General features: G+C 42.3%; 1 protein-coding gene across 1 annotated transcript; it reads right to left on the bottom strand.

Moving 5' to 3' along the window:
- Window positions 1-8,532: 8,532 nt before the first annotated feature.
- On the bottom strand, window positions 8,533-15,330 carry LOC142202956 (uncharacterized). The gene is made up of 7 exons (XM_075273350.1): window positions 15,229-15,330; window positions 12,867-12,998; window positions 12,617-12,796; window positions 12,361-12,503; window positions 10,037-10,115; window positions 9,012-9,157; window positions 8,533-8,829 (listed from the first exon to the last, which is right to left on the bottom strand). The coding sequence occupies exons 1-7, from the start codon at window positions 15,328-15,330 to the stop codon at window positions 8,721-8,723; spliced, it is 891 nt and encodes a 296-aa protein (XP_075129451.1). The 3' UTR covers window positions 8,533-8,720.
- Window positions 15,331-15,646: the final 316 nt, after the last annotated feature.

Genomic DNA, 15,646 nt, shown 5'->3' with positions numbered 1-15,646 from the left:
AAAATATATCACCCCACTTCTCCCGTGTTAAAATATGTCCATTTTGTGGCCTTAGTCCTATGTAAGCACATATAGTAGGGCCTAAGAGGTAAGGAGGGCCAATTGGATTTCAAAACACAAATTTTGCTTGCAGATATTTTAGGCCCATTGCACATTCAAACAAGATTTGAGTTACCAAAGCAATTGAAAACCCCCATAAATGACCCCATTTTATAAACTAGACCCCTTAGGGTATTTATTGAGGGGTATAGAGAGTACTTTGACCCCATAAGTTTTGAGAAAATGTGCGTCAAACAAAAAAAAAATCATATTTTTTACACAAGTGTCATTTTATAGGCAGTTTTTTTTGCACATAACACATGAAAATGAAGAAAAACACCCCAAAATAGATGACCCCATTTCTCCTGTGTTCAAAAACGTACACTTTGTGGCCTTAATCCTATGTACGGATGCACGGTAGGGCCCAAAAAGAAGGGAGCACCAACTGGATTTCAAGACACAATTTTTGCTTCTAAATGTTTCAGGCCCATTGCTCATTTAAACAAGATTTGAGTTACCAAAATAATTGAAAACCCCCATAAATGACCCCATTTTATAAACTAGACCCCTTGAGGTATTTATTGAGGGGTATAGTGAGTATTTTGACCCCATAGGTTTTAAAAGAATTTGCGTCAAACAAAAAATTCTCATATTTTTTTACACAAAAGAGTCATTTTAAAGGCAGTTTTTTTGCATACAAGGCATGAAAATAAAGAAAAACACCCCAAAATAGATGGCTCCATTTCTCCCGTGTTCAAAAATGTACACTTTGTGGCCTTAATCCTATGTACGGACGCACGGTAGGGCCCAAAAAGATGGGAGCACCAACTGGATTTCAAGACACAAATTTTGCTTGCAGATATTTCAGGCCCATTGCACATTCAAACAAGATTTGAGTTACCAAAGCAATTGAAAACCACCATAAATGACCCCATTTTATAAACTAGACCCCTTAAGGTATTCATTGAGGGGTATAGTGAGCATTTTGACCCTATAGCCATTTCACAGATTTTACTAAACTTGGGATGTGTTGGTTAAAAATTACTAAAATGTCCCTTTATCCCCAAAGTTTTCATTTTCACAAGGGGTTAAAAGAGAAAAAGCCCCCACAGTTTGTTACACAATTTCTCCTGAACACGGCAATACCCCATATGTGGCCATAATCTGCTGTATGGGGACATGGTGGGGCTTAGAATGGGAAGAGCGCTATTTGGCTTTTGGAGGGCAGATGTTGCTGGACTAGTTTTCAGGTTCCATGTCGCATTAGCTGAACCCCTAAAGTACCAATACAATGAAAAGTCCTCAGATGTGACCCCATTTTAAAAACTACACCCATCAAGGAATGTATCAAGGGGTATTATCATTTTGAGCCTAAAAATGCTTCCCAAAAATTAATGTACAAAATGAAAATTGAAATTTTGAAAGAAATCTGCCATCTCGGTGCCCAATACGTTGCACCCACTTTGTGTTGTCAGAGACCTACACTCCTAAAACTATTAAGGGGCCATCCCGAGGGGCAGAAAATTATATACGTGGGTGTAAACTGCTGCTTGGGCACACAGCAGGGCGCAGAAGGGAAGGAGCACTGCGCTTTTTAGCTATTGGGGTACAGAGTTAGAGGGACTTTTGGGGCGCCATGTTGTTTTTGCAGAGCCCTGGAGGTGCCAGTAAACTGGAATTCGCCAAGAAGTGACCCCATTTTGTAGGGGAAATTTTAGGGTCTCGGCAAATATGACATGGTGTCCAAACACCAACAATCTAAATCTGCACTCCAAAAGCACATAGCGCTCCTTCACATCTGCGCCCTGCTGTGTACCCAAATGGCGGTGTATGCCCACATGTATGACACTGGTGTACCCCGGATAACGGACTTAATGCCATATGTGGATAGAAAGGCTGTTTGGACACAGCCGGGCACAGAAGGGAAGGAGCGCTATTTTGGTTTTTGGAGCTCAGTTTGGTTTTTGGACGTCACTTTTGCAAAGCCCCTGAATTACCAATAAAGTGGAATCCGCAGACATGTCACGCCATTTTGGACACTAGCCCACAGATGGGATTTATCAAGTGGTGTAGCGAGCATTTTTAACCCTTGAGTGTTGCATTTATTTGGTTTCCAGAAATGAAATTGCGGCTGATAATGAGAAGTTAAAAATGAAGTTTTCCAGAGATTCGCCATTTCAGTATCTGATATGTTGTGCCCGACTAATGTCAGCAGAGATACACACTCCAAACACTGGTAAGCGGGTATCCCGGGCACAACAGCTTTCAGAGCGTTCATCTCTGATACAAGGTGGGCACAATATATTATGCACTGAAATGACAGATTCCTGGAAAAATGGTCATTTTCACCTTTCACAATCATCTGCGTATTCATTTATGGATAATAAGTTATAGCAACATTTGGGGGTTAAAAATGCTGTCTGTACCCCTGGATAAATCCTTCAGGGGTGTAGTTTCCAAAATAAGGTCTCATATCAGGGGATTCCACTTTACTGGTGTTTCAGCTCTACAAAAGTGTCATGGCATCCAAAAACCAAACCGTCTGTGCTCCAAAAACCCAATAACCCTTCTTCCCTTCTGTGTCCGGCTGTGCCCTAATATCAGTTTATACCCACATATGACATTACGTACGTTATCCCGGGTACACCAGTGTCATACATGTGTCATACATGGAGCATAATCTGCAGTTTGGGCGCACAGCAGGGCGCAGAATGGAAGGAGCGCGATGAGGCTTTTGGAGTACAGATTCAAATGTTTGGTATCTGGCTGCCATGTCATGTTTGTAGAGCCTGTAAGGTACCAGAAAATTGGATTCCCCAAAGGAGTGACCCCATTTTGAAAACTGCACCCCTCAAAGAATTTATCAGGGTGTGTAGTGAGTATTAGTATCCCAGACGTGACTGCACAGCGGATGGCGAAGAGGGAATATATAAGCTGTGCGAAGAACATTGCAGACACCAAATTCCCTACTATGTCCCAGTAGCTCCTATGATTGGGGGAGTCACTCTGGGGGTCACTTTGGGGGCACTTCTGGTGTCTTTTCGCTCATAAGCTCTAAATCTGGGGTGTCCCCTGATATACGCTCGCACAGCTTATATATTCCCTACCTGCCGCAACCAGTTGTGTTCTAATGATTTGGCGATTTTGGGGTTGTTTGTCTTCACATTACTAGATGCTATATTTTCTTTATTTTTCTGGTTACATGGCCATATAAGGGCTTGTTGTTTGCGGGATGAGATGTATTTTGTAATGACACCATGTTTGGGTGCCTACAACTTATTGAATACATTTTATTAACTCTTTTTTGCTGGATTTTTCTAAAGAAAAATCAATTCTGGCATTGCATTCTACCTTTTAAATTTTTCGCCATGCAGCGTACAGTATAAGTAACATGTGTCCTTTATTCTGCGGGTCGGTACGGTTACGGCGATACCTCATTTATGTTATTTTTTAATGCGATACTAATTCTGTAGAATAAAAACACATTTGGGGACATAAATCAATGTTTTTTGTATCACCATCTTCTGAGAGGCGTAACATTTTTATTTTTTGGTTGACAGTGTTGGTTGAGGGCTTATTTTTTGCGGGACAATGTGCGCTTTTTATTGGTACTATTATGCGGTGATTATGACTTTTTGATCACTTTTTATAGCATATTTTGTAAGGTGAGATGGCGAAAAATCACTACTTCCGGCGGGTTTTTTCCGTTTTTTTTTTTCCGACGTTCACCGTATACATTAAATATTGTTGCAGTTTTATTGTTCAGATTGTTACGGACGCGACGATACCAAATATGTATTGTTTTTATTAACTTTTAGGTTTTTTTTAATATAATTCATTTTCTATAGAAAAAAGGGAATTTTGGGGCTTTATAAGTTTATTAATTTTTATCAGACACTTTATTTATTTCTTTTTCACTTTTTTTCTCTTACTTTGTCATGTGTCCCTTTAGGACACTTGGATTAGTGATGCTTTGATAAAAGCATCACTAATTCTCTATTAGACGCTGCAGGACACAGCTGTCAGTGTCCTGCAGCGTCTGGAGGAAGTCAGACGCAGGGGCTGCCTACGTCTGACTTCCTCTTCCCCGGGCAGGATCAACCAGGTATTGGGGGTCTCTTGGAGCTTGGGGTCACTGGCCAGACCCCAGGCTCCATGTTAGAGACATCGGCACCCCTCGATCTCGCCGCGGGGGGTGCCGATTCAGCCGGCACCGTCACGGAACCGCTTCAGTTCCGTGATCATGTTTGATCATGGAACTGAAGGGATTAAAAAACCCCGATCGGAGACCCCTCCGATGGGGGGTTATGGAATGGGGTCTTAGCTGTTAGATACAGCTAAAATCCCATCCAATTATGTCGGCACTTACAGGGAATCCTTCCCTGACTGCCCGACGTAGTTTTCCTATAGGGCAGTCAGGAAGGACCTGCAAGTGCCGACGTAGATTCCCTATGGGCCGGTCGTTAAGGGGTTAATAGCGCCATTTTTATTTATGTCATTTCTTAATCACTATAAATATGTTCATTAAGGGAGCGTTCACACTACCGTCGGTGTCCGACATGTAGTGTCCGCTCCTAGTGTCCGCCCAAAATCTGTCACGGACACTAGGAGCGGACACTAGCTGTGTCCGTGACACCTGTCATTCACTTGAATGGGCATCGGGTGCGTTCTTTTGCACTCCGTGCCCATCCTTCTCTGTCCGCAAGAGAAGATGTCCGACTTCTCAAGCGGACAGAAAAACCCTGCATGCAGGGTTCCTCTGTCCGCTTGAGAAGTCGGACATCTTCTCTTGCGGACAGGAAAGGACGGGCACGGAGTGCAAAAGAACGCACCCGATGCCCATTCAAGTGAATGACAGGTGTCACGGACACATCTAGTGTCCGCTCCTAGTGTCCGTGACAGATTTTGAGCGGACACTACATGTCGGACACCGACGGTAGTGTGAACGCTCCCTTATTGTTTGGTTCTTAACATTTACATCAATACCAAATATGGCTTTGTGCTTTATGACAGTCATTTAATAAAGTATTACTAAAATGGGTTTATTCTCATTTACTTTGTTATGTTAAAACTTTAGCAATATTCATTACATATATGGGCATAAAATATGAATATGTATATGTAGAGAGATATGTAGATATATAAAATATTTATGTATATACACTTTGTTTTAATTTAATTTTTCAAAATGGCTAAATCTTCATTTATAAGGCTGTGGCCTCACATTGCGAAAACGCAGCTTTTTTTGTTGCAGATTTTGTTGCGGTTGGGGTACCAGAACGTCCTGTCAGAACAAGGCAGCCACTTCCCGGACGTATATAGTCTATGGGGGGTCCGGAAGTGGTTAAAAAAAAAAAACGCTTTTCCTATCCAGCTCAGGTTAGGTTCACACCTGCACCTGGATTCCATTTGGAGTTTCTGCCCCCGAAACCACTTAAAAAATGCGAAGAGAAAAGTCCTGAAAGTAGGACTTTTTTCTCTGTATTTTTTGGGCAGAATCCCAGCGGACCCCATTATATGGTCCATGGGGTCTGCAGGCAACCACTTTTTAAGTGGATTATGTTTCCGCTCTTTAGTTACCCAAGCAGGCCCGAAGAACAGCAAACCAGGCGCAGATGTGAACCTAGCATTAAAAAAAAAAGGCACAAAATGTAACCATAAAACTTTCCCATCCTAGGAGACATTTGAATTTTCAGTCATTTTAATGCTCCCTTTGTACTGGGACTGAATAAAATCAGCATTCAGTAAGACTATGTTCACAATGCTGTTCAATGCTGTATATGCAGGAGCTCTGGAGTCCTGATGTCAGTGGCGTGCTGTATGTCTGTGAGCACAGCCTGGATGGGCTCCACATCAGTCAGGGTTCTGGCTCAGTCTCTCTTTACACTCTCCTCTCTCTTCCAAATACTTGATGCTGAAGCCCCAAACACTTGAGGAGAAGTAACTGAACCAACAGAACCATGACAACTGAAAATCATACGGGGGGTTTTTGAACCGGATTTTGACGCGGAGGCCGCTTCAGAATCTGGTACAAAAAACGACTAGGTGCGACTGAATGCCGGTGCAGTACATACAGTGCACCGGCATCCAGTCGCGGCATTCCGCTCCTGAGTAGGCCCAAATGAATAGGCCTAGTCGGGAGGAAGTGTCGCGCCACAGATGTCCGCGGCTGATTCAGCCACAGAATCTGTGTCAAGAAAGGGCATGTCACTTCTTTTTTTCTGCGAGTGGAAACAAACTGCTTGCAGAAAAAGGAGCCCATTGAATTCAATGGGAGGCGTTTTCTTTGAGACGGATTTTGACACGGATTCCGTGTCAAAATCCTTACCAAAAAGCGCATGTAAACTCGGCTTTACACTGGTAGGCCAAGTTCTATTTGGTGCTACAGGAAGTCAAGACGTTAGACCAGATCCACTAAGACATATGGTCTCTTGCCCCTGGGTCCAGAACATAGTGGTTTAATAGAAATGTTTGTGGTCTAGATCAGCTGGTGACTTTCCTTTGAGAGGTAGCTATAAAGGTGGAAGCAGTAACATACAGCCTATTAGGGGAACACATACCAAGACAGTGTGATGCTACTATAGGAGGGTCAGACACAACTTAGTTTAGACCCTAATAACTACTTTCCCTTGAGCTGTTCCTCATTTACCCATAACTTTAAGCATTAGCTTTGTATAACAAATGCATTATTTTGCTCCAGAATTGGTCTGTCTACACATTTAAACACATATTGCACCTGTTCATTGTTATCCATATATATACATTTTTCTATGCTGTAATGTGTGTAATAGGGCAAAATGTGTATGTTCCTCATGGAGATATGCCCGAAAATAATATGTTGTGTAGCCCAGACGCAATGACATACAAAACGCCAGTGCATGTCCTGGGGCTTTTTGAGCCCTCCACCTATATTATTTTTTTTTAACACCTATAACTGGTTGAACAACTATAACAATTAAAATGTCTATGAATGCATCGGTGAAATGACCGTTCACCGGACAATTGGTTGTTCAACTACGGACTACATTAATTTCTGTGTGGACAGCACGGTACCAACTAGAAGGGTGAGGTGTTTCTCCAACAACAAACCATGGATCAAATGCATCATCCATCTTCTTCACAGAGCTCTCTCTCGCCTGGAGAAACCGCCCTCAGTATGTGAGAGCCAGGGACTGTGTGTTAAACACTGTGATCTGTAGTACAGGAGCACCACAAGGTACAGTTCTTGCCCCTTTACTCCTTACACTGTACACTACTGACTTTAGGCACAACTCATCTAGCTGTTACCTACAGAAGTACTCCGATGACTCTGCAATAGAAGTCCTCATCACAGACGGAGACGACAAGGAGTACAGAGACTTAAACCGGCATTTTGTAGAATGGTGCCAGCGGAACAACCTCGTGATTAATGATGGGAAGACCAAGGAGATGATGGTGGACTTCAGTAAGCGGAAAAGTGCCCCGACCCCGGTGGAGATCCAAAGGTCATGCATTGAGATAGTCAAGACCTATAAGTCCCTGGGTGTGCTCCTCAATAATAAACTGGACTGGGCTGATCACCTGTAGGCGCTGCATAGAAATCGTCACAGCAGACTCTACCTGCTCAGGAGGCTGAGGGCCTTTGGAGTCCAGGGGACACTTTTAGGACCTTTTTCAACTCTGTGGTTGCTTCAGCCATCTTTTTCAGTGCAGGCTGCTGGGGAAGAAGTATACCAGGGACAGAAATAAACTTGACAGGCTGATTAGAAGGGCCAGCTCTGTCCTGGGGAGCCCCCTGGACCCAGTACAGGTGGTAGGTGACTGCCTGTGGTGAGCTCCATTCGGGCGAATAAATCCCACCCCATGTATGAGACCTTGACGTCAAGTGTAAGAAGGAGCGCTATCGGAGGTACTTCCTCCCAACTGCGGTCAGGATATAATTTACACCAGACCAAGCGAAGAGAGAGAGCTAAATGGTCCTGAAGTCTTCTTTCTTTCTTTTCTTCCTTAGCTGCTATTGATTCCTAGCATAGTATTTTTCTCAGTTTGTGTGTGTTTCACTGTTTATTATTCTGTATCTGTATTACTATGCTGCTGTAACACACTGAAATTTCCCCTCAGTGGGACTATTAAAGGATTACCTTATCTGAAGTGTATAGCTACTTTTAGTTGCATATTTACCCTGACTGGTGAAGAACAAGGAATATACAATACATGGTTTCATGTAAATTTCCACACGAAGAACAAGAATGTTTCCATGTCCATGTTCTTGCATCAGAGCCAATGATCACCTGCTATTAAGTTATCTAGGGCTCAGACAGGACAGATGCTCCTCTAATATGTAGAATTATCCTGTATTTATTAACAGGACAGGACATACTGGCACTGGGTACAGCACAATACTGCAGTTTACAATTTATTGAAAATGGTCAGAGTACAGCACTGCAAACTTGATGGATTCATGAAACCCTGACATTGGGATGGAGATATTCTCAGTGTTTGTATCTCTGCACCTTCTGTATTTCCATGCTCTCACATGCTAGTCAGCTGACCTTTCATATCACATAATGACTTCTCTTGAGCGGAAAAAAAAAACAAAAAAAACATCCACAACACATTATTAGATATACTTGGCATGCCACACTGAAACATATTCATGTTTTACAGAACCAAATAAACAGTTCTTTCCTTCATTCAAGTTCTCACGACACATTGAAAGAAGCAGACCACTTGGCATGGACAAGGTTTCTTTGAGTAGAGGGCTTTTTTGGAGGTAATCCTTGTAAAGAATGTCTGAGCTTTGACATCACACTGCAAAACAGACATTTTCCATTTAAATTCAGAACTGTACAATAAATAGGTATAACAACATTTATTATTACTATTAATATTAGGATGTGGAATGTAAACGGATCACTGATCTCTCCTTAAAAATGTAATCCTTATGTGACATCTGGGCATTCAAGAAGCAGGGACCAACATTTTGCACTCACCAACACTCCTTACACAAGTATCTCTGTATATCCATCTCCTGCAATTTAGGAGTGACCACTAATGGTCTCAATTCCCTGTGGGTGTGCAGAGGTTTCCATTTCCTAGTCACACGGGTAGGAGATAAACCATGGCAAGAAATGGCATCCTGAAGAGAAAAAGAACAGATTGTATACATGTTGCTAAAGAAAAAACCTCTGTTTTTGCAGCAAATTATTAACTATTAAGAGAGTTTCCACATTACTATAGTGACTGTGCTTGGTATTGCAATTCACTCCCATTCACTTCAATGAGCTGCCAATAAGTCGTGTGACATCACATGGCCTGTAAAGTGGACGTGACACTACTGTTACTTCAAACATCTGATCCACAGGGGGCCTTGAAGACCTATCCTTATCTTGTAAGCCCCGAAAACTTGTTTAAGTTTCAGTACTTGCACTGATCACTGTAAGGGTGCATTCAGACTACGTAACGCCGGGCGTGTATGAGAGCCGTACACGCCGGCATTACGGCAGACTGCCGAACACTTCCCATTCACTTCAATGGGAGCGCTCGTAACAGCGGCGTTTACGAGCGCTGAGTAATGCTGGCGTTTTTTGTGCTTATTTTTGCACATAGTGCCGCGTTAACGCTATTTTGCGGTGGCGTTGCCCGGCGATAACGCGGCGCTACGCGGCGTTAACGCGGCGCTATGTGCAAAAATAAGCACAAAAAACGCCAGCGTTACTCAGTGTGAATACAGCCTAAGAATGCAAAATTTAGAGTTTTTAAACACTTACGGTCACACTAGCATTCGTCTCTCCGTCATTTGGGCTCTGCATGGGGACCCGAAATATGGAGAGCACGTTCACTAAAAAGCGGTTACCCTCAGATACCATAGACTATAAATGGGGTCCGCCATGCATCCATCAGGTTTTAGTAGAAAGCCGACAGAGAAAAGTCCTCTGTGTAAGAGAATACAGACTACCTACGGAGACTCCAACGCAGATGTGAACAAATTCTGAACTACATGCAGTATTGGTATTACCTGACTCAGTGGGGAATAACAATAGTGCTCAACACTTTTTCTGTTAGAGTTGCTTTGCTTACGAGACTCCTGTACAGAACTAAATGAGAAAAGGAAATAATAAAGATACATTAAATTAAGTTCTATTGTCCCCAGCACAGTTGTAACTGCAGGAAAGCCTGCAATATCTTTGGAATAGATAGCTCCATAGGAAGGGCAGTGGAGGTTATCATACCACAGACTTATCATATTGTCTTGGCTCCTGATGACCCTCTAGATAAGATAAGAGGTGAAACCATAGAGAAAGATAATATTAATTGAGACAGAGATAAGATTGTCAGGGAATATGCGATGAGACAAAGATTTACTGAGTTTAATACAGACATAGGCAGTGGAGTGGCTGGAAACATATTGTCTATACTACATTATCTAGATTTATTGTAGTGGTTGAAGACTTTGCAACTATTGATTAGTTTGTTGCACTACTATCTAGTTTAGACCCAAATCTTACATTGTCACTTTGTGTGTAAATGTGGTCACACTGATGCCTAGCTGTTTACTCCAGGTCATGTTTGTCCTCTTTAGGGTAAGTTCACATGGAGGCCGCCTCAGGTTCTGGACCAAAATACAGGTAGCTGCGACTGGATGCCGATGCAGTGCACCAGCATTCAGTCGCACACTCTGCTCTGGATTAGGCCCAAATGAATGGGCCTAGTTAGGAGGGAGTGCTTTCAGGCAGATGTTGCAAGGCAAATCCGCCCGAAAGAATGAGCATCTCGCTTCTTTTTCTGGGAGCCGGAACAAACGGTTCCAGGAACAACAAACTGACCGACTCCCGGAAGAACGAACTGTCTTTTTGGTTAGGATTTTGAGGCAGATACGGCCTCAAAATCCTGACCAAAAAACCCAGTGTGAACTTACCCTTAAAGTAAGGCTGGGGTGTGGTAATTGAAATATAGCCAGCTACTCTTTAAGGTTCCATTCACACAGAGTAAAGGTGTACTCATTTTGGCAAAATACACGTTTAAAAAATGTCATTGAATTCAATGGGAGTTTTATTTTTAGACGTGTATTTTGCCACAATGAGCACATGTTTACTCTGTGTGAATGAACCCTAAGAATTCATGTCCTTTTTAATACATATTTATTTGGGGTTTATTCTGATACATAGGTCTTCATGAGATGCGATTAGTGGGGGGTAGTGTAGTTATCTAGTTCTACACCCAATTTTCCCATCTGAAACAGTTTTGAAATTAACCTTTGTATCAGCGTTTTTTGTGATTTTAATATAAGGCCGAGTTCACACAGAATTTTTTGGTCAGGAATTTGGTCAGGAATCCGCCTCAAAATCAGCCTCCAAAAAAAAAGCCTCCCGATAGGACTCTTAGCCTTAGGGTAAATTCACACAGGGTTTTTTGGTCTGGAACCTGAGGTAGAGGCCGCCTCAGGTTCCGGACCAAAATACAGGTAGCTGCGACTGGATCCACCGGCATCCAGTCGCACACTCCACTCCAGATTAGGCCCAAATGAATGGACCTAGTTGGGAGGGAGTGTCTTCAGGCGGATGTCGCGAGACAAATCTGCCTGAAAGAATGAGCATCTCGCTTCTTTTTTTCGGGAGCCGGAACAAACGACTCCAGGAAAAAAGAACTGACCAGCTCCCACTGATTTTGAGGCGAATACGTCCTCAAAATCCTGACCAAAATACCTCGTGTGAACTTACCGTTAGTGTTTTCTTGCATAAAATCGAATACTCTCCTTGTACCAGCAAGTAGGTTGTCAAAATGTAATGCAGAAAGGGTCTAAAGTTATATCATTGAGGGTTAGTTCACACGGGGACAAGGAGGTGGATTTTGACAGCGGATTTCGCCTCAAAATCTGTCTCCATACAATGGTGGTTTATGTAGAGGGCCAGCGTTTTTTTTTTTTTTTTTACTCTAGCATTTTTTTCCGCTAGGCGAAAAAAGAAGCAACATGACCTTTCTTCAGGCGTTTTCCACCTGAAGAAAGCAATAGAAGTAAATGGAAAGCGAAAAACGCACGTTTTTTGAGGCCCATTCACTTTATGGGAGAAGAAAACCGCCTGGCGTAAAAAAAAACGCAGCAAAATCTGCACCAAACCCCCCTCCCCCCAGCTTTTCTGGAATGAGTAGGCTTAACCTTAGAGCCAGAGTGCAGCATGGTCTACTTGTATATTTTTTTTACTTCAATACAGGAATTGTGATTAAAACAATTATTTCCATTATTAAGAATACTACAGTAGAGAGACAGCAAAAAAAAAAAAAAAAAAAAAAAATCATCCTGTCAATATTGTTTTCCTCTCAATGTTTTACTTAGTCAATTACCTTTCAGCCCAAGATATCAGAGGCCTGATCAGAAATATCCCAGTGTCCTCATGCACTTCTTGTAAAGTTCGGTTGAGAACTGCTGAGAGTTGTAGCCGCTGCTCTTGGCTTTGCAATATTTTGTCCCTCCATTGCAAAAGAGCCTGAAGTACACATACATTCACATGTAGCAAAAATATGGACATATTAATCAGTGACTGTAGAACAGCTTATGTGCTATTATATTATCAAAACAATGTAATTTTGTCTCCTTTACCTTATCCTTTTGCTTTTGCAGCTTATATAAGACTGGAGTCATATGTGGATTGCTGAGGCACTGCCTTCTTAAAAGATTTTCAGCCCTGTCCCAGGATATATATTGCACATATCCCCAAACCAGACAACGTAGTCTCTCCTGGCACAATATACGGTACCTTGACATCATTTTACTGGTTGCCTGCAGGGACACGTAAAGTGATTACCAGAATGACTATCTACAAAATGCATCAGTCACTAGGATTTCTCACCTTGTATATATTAATTGGAATCCTGCCCTGGCAACATGCCCCTTGCATCTCTTGTTTGTTGTAGTCTTCATCAGTATGGGTAAATATTAATGAGGAGGTATGAACATTATCATAGCGGAGTTGGGTCTTTATCTGGACACAAACAACAATTCACATTTTGACAATTAACCCCTTCCCGCCGATGGCATTTTTTGATTTTCGTTTTTCGTTTTTGACTCCCCTCCTTCTAAACCCCATAACTTTTTTATTTCTCCGCTCCCAGAGTCATATGAGGTCTTAATTTTTGCGGGACAATTTTTTCTTCATGATGCAACCATTAATTATTCTATATAATGTACTGGGAAGCAGGAAAAAAATTCAGAATAGGGTGGAATTGAAGAAAAAATGCATTTCTGCGACTTTCTTACGGGCTTTGGTTTTACGGCGTTCACTGTGCAGCCAAAATGACATGTCCCCTATATTCTGTGTTTCGGTACGATTCCGGGGATACCAAATTTATATGGTTTTATTTACATTTTGACCCCTAAAAAAAATTCCAAAACGGTGTTAAAAAATTTTTTTTCTAAAAGTCGCCATATTCCGACGGCCGTAACTTTTTTATACATAGGTGTACGGGGATGCATAGGGCGTCTTTTTTTGCGGGGCCGGGTGTACTTTTTAGTTCTACCATTTTCGGGAAATGTTATTGCTTTGATCACTTTTTATTCAAATTTTTATCAGAATTAAAACAGTGAAAAAACGGCGGTTTGGCACTTTTGACTATTTTTCCTGCTACGGCGTTTACCGAACAGGAAAAATATTTGTATAGATTTGTAGAGCGGGCGATTTCGGACGCGGGGATACCTAACATGTATATGTTTCACAGTTTTTAACTACTTTTATATTTGTTCTAGGGAAAGGGGGGTGATTTGAACTTTTAATACTTTTTATATTTTTTTATATTTTTTTTTACTTTTTTTTTTTATTTTTTTTTTTGCATTTATTAGACCCCCTAGGGGTGTTGAACCCCAGGGGGTCTGATCACTAATGCAATGCATTACAATGCTAATGCATTGCAATGCATTGCAAAAAATCATCATCTCTTTTGCAGGCTGTATACACCAGCCTGCAAAAGAGAGAATTTGCAGACTGGCTGGGAGCCCTTAACAAGGCTCCCGGCTGTCATGGCAACGGGGGGTCGGCCCCCGTTTGTAGGTAAATTCGACTTTTTACTGTCTATGGAGGCTTCTGTCTATAGTATACGGTGAGCAGGACTCCCTCTGCAGGGCATTAGTGGGTACTGCCCCCAATAAATGGAGAATTTGGTGGGTTTGATTCTGATCACACAGTCTCTTCCTGATTTTTGTACGTTCTCCTCTCATATGCCGGCGTGTCCATTCTCTTTCTATTATCGGAACCGCCTCTGCTTATGGTAGAGAGAGCTGAGTGCGCCGCCGGGAAGATGGCGCCTCCGGCGCCTTTGACAGCAGCGCCGGAGGGGTTAATGCCTCCGATCGGTCCGGGGACCGATCGGAGGCATTAGAGCCGGTTGTCTACTGCTTAAAGCAGTAGACACCCGGCGGCTATGACGGGGCGGTTGCCATAGTTACAGACCCGACACGCGCCGTACTATTACGGCGCATGTCGGGAAGGGGTTAATTAATGTGTTTTCAATTGCATTGATATTCTAGATATTTGTAAACTTTGCTACTATAGGAGATAGTCAACATATACAATGATTGTTTTATCTGTTAATGCTAAGCCTTTGGGGTTTTCAACAAGGGTTAGTAAGATGAATATTATTTTAATAGGTCCTTGCATCACTGGAGTCCTTGGTTCAAATCCAGCTAAGGACATCATCTGCAAGGGCTTTGTATGTTCTCTCTGTGTTTGCATGGGTTTCCTAGCACACTCCAAAGGCATACTAATAGGGAATTTAGATTGTGAGCCCAATATGGGACAGTGATTGACATTGTCTGTAAAGTACTGCGGAATATGTTAGCGTTATATAAGTAAAATAAAATAATAATAATGAATGCTCAGTTATTAAAGTTGTATGGCTTTAAAGCATAACTAAACTTTCAGACAACTTTTTGGCAGCATTTGTGTCATTGATAAATTTTGTAACGTACTTTTTTAACACATTTTGGCTCATTTCTGTGAAATCCTGCATCTCTTTATTATTCCCCTTGCTTCTGTATTGAAAGCTGTTCCTGCCTCTCACTGAATGTTACTGTGTATGGAGTACAGGCTTCGAGTACAGGCTGCGTAAAATGTAGGGTAGGGGAGGGTTACTTGAAACAGTTATATCTTGGACATTAAAAAACATACAAACTTGCTTTTGTATCATATAGAAGAGGAGATTCTCTCCCCAAACACCTACCCCCGACCTTATCTTCCTTTCCGGGAACGGCTCCTTCCCTCTTTCTCTCTGCAAGTGCTTGCGTAGTCTGAAGTTGCCTGCGACACAGTCATGCTCAGGCATCAGAGATACTTCTGGTGTATATAGCACTTGCAGAGAGGACAAGAGGAGTCTCGAGCTTGCGCACAGTGAATGAAAAGGAGCGCTGTCTCCCAGAGAGGAAGACAGGTAAGTATGATGCGTGGGGAGGTGGGCTGAGTTAGTTGGGAAGGGCTAGTAGTAGGCAGGATAACTAGGGAGACAGGAAGGGGGTTAAGGGAGTAAGAGAGGAGGGGGGCAGTGAGAGTGAGGTAGTGTGGAAGCTATGTAAACAATTGCAGGGGAACCTAGAGAAATCCAGAAATCACTCAAACCACTGCTAAAGGTATATGAGTGCACT

The sequence above is a fragment of the Leptodactylus fuscus genome, chromosome 5 (genome assembly GCF_031893055.1).
Source record: "Leptodactylus fuscus isolate aLepFus1 chromosome 5, aLepFus1.hap2, whole genome shotgun sequence".
In the NCBI taxonomy this organism is placed as follows: Eukaryota; Metazoa; Chordata; class Amphibia; order Anura; family Leptodactylidae; genus Leptodactylus; species Leptodactylus fuscus.
The sequence above is the reverse complement of the archived record's forward strand: the minus strand, read 5'-3'. Positions and strand labels throughout refer to the sequence as shown.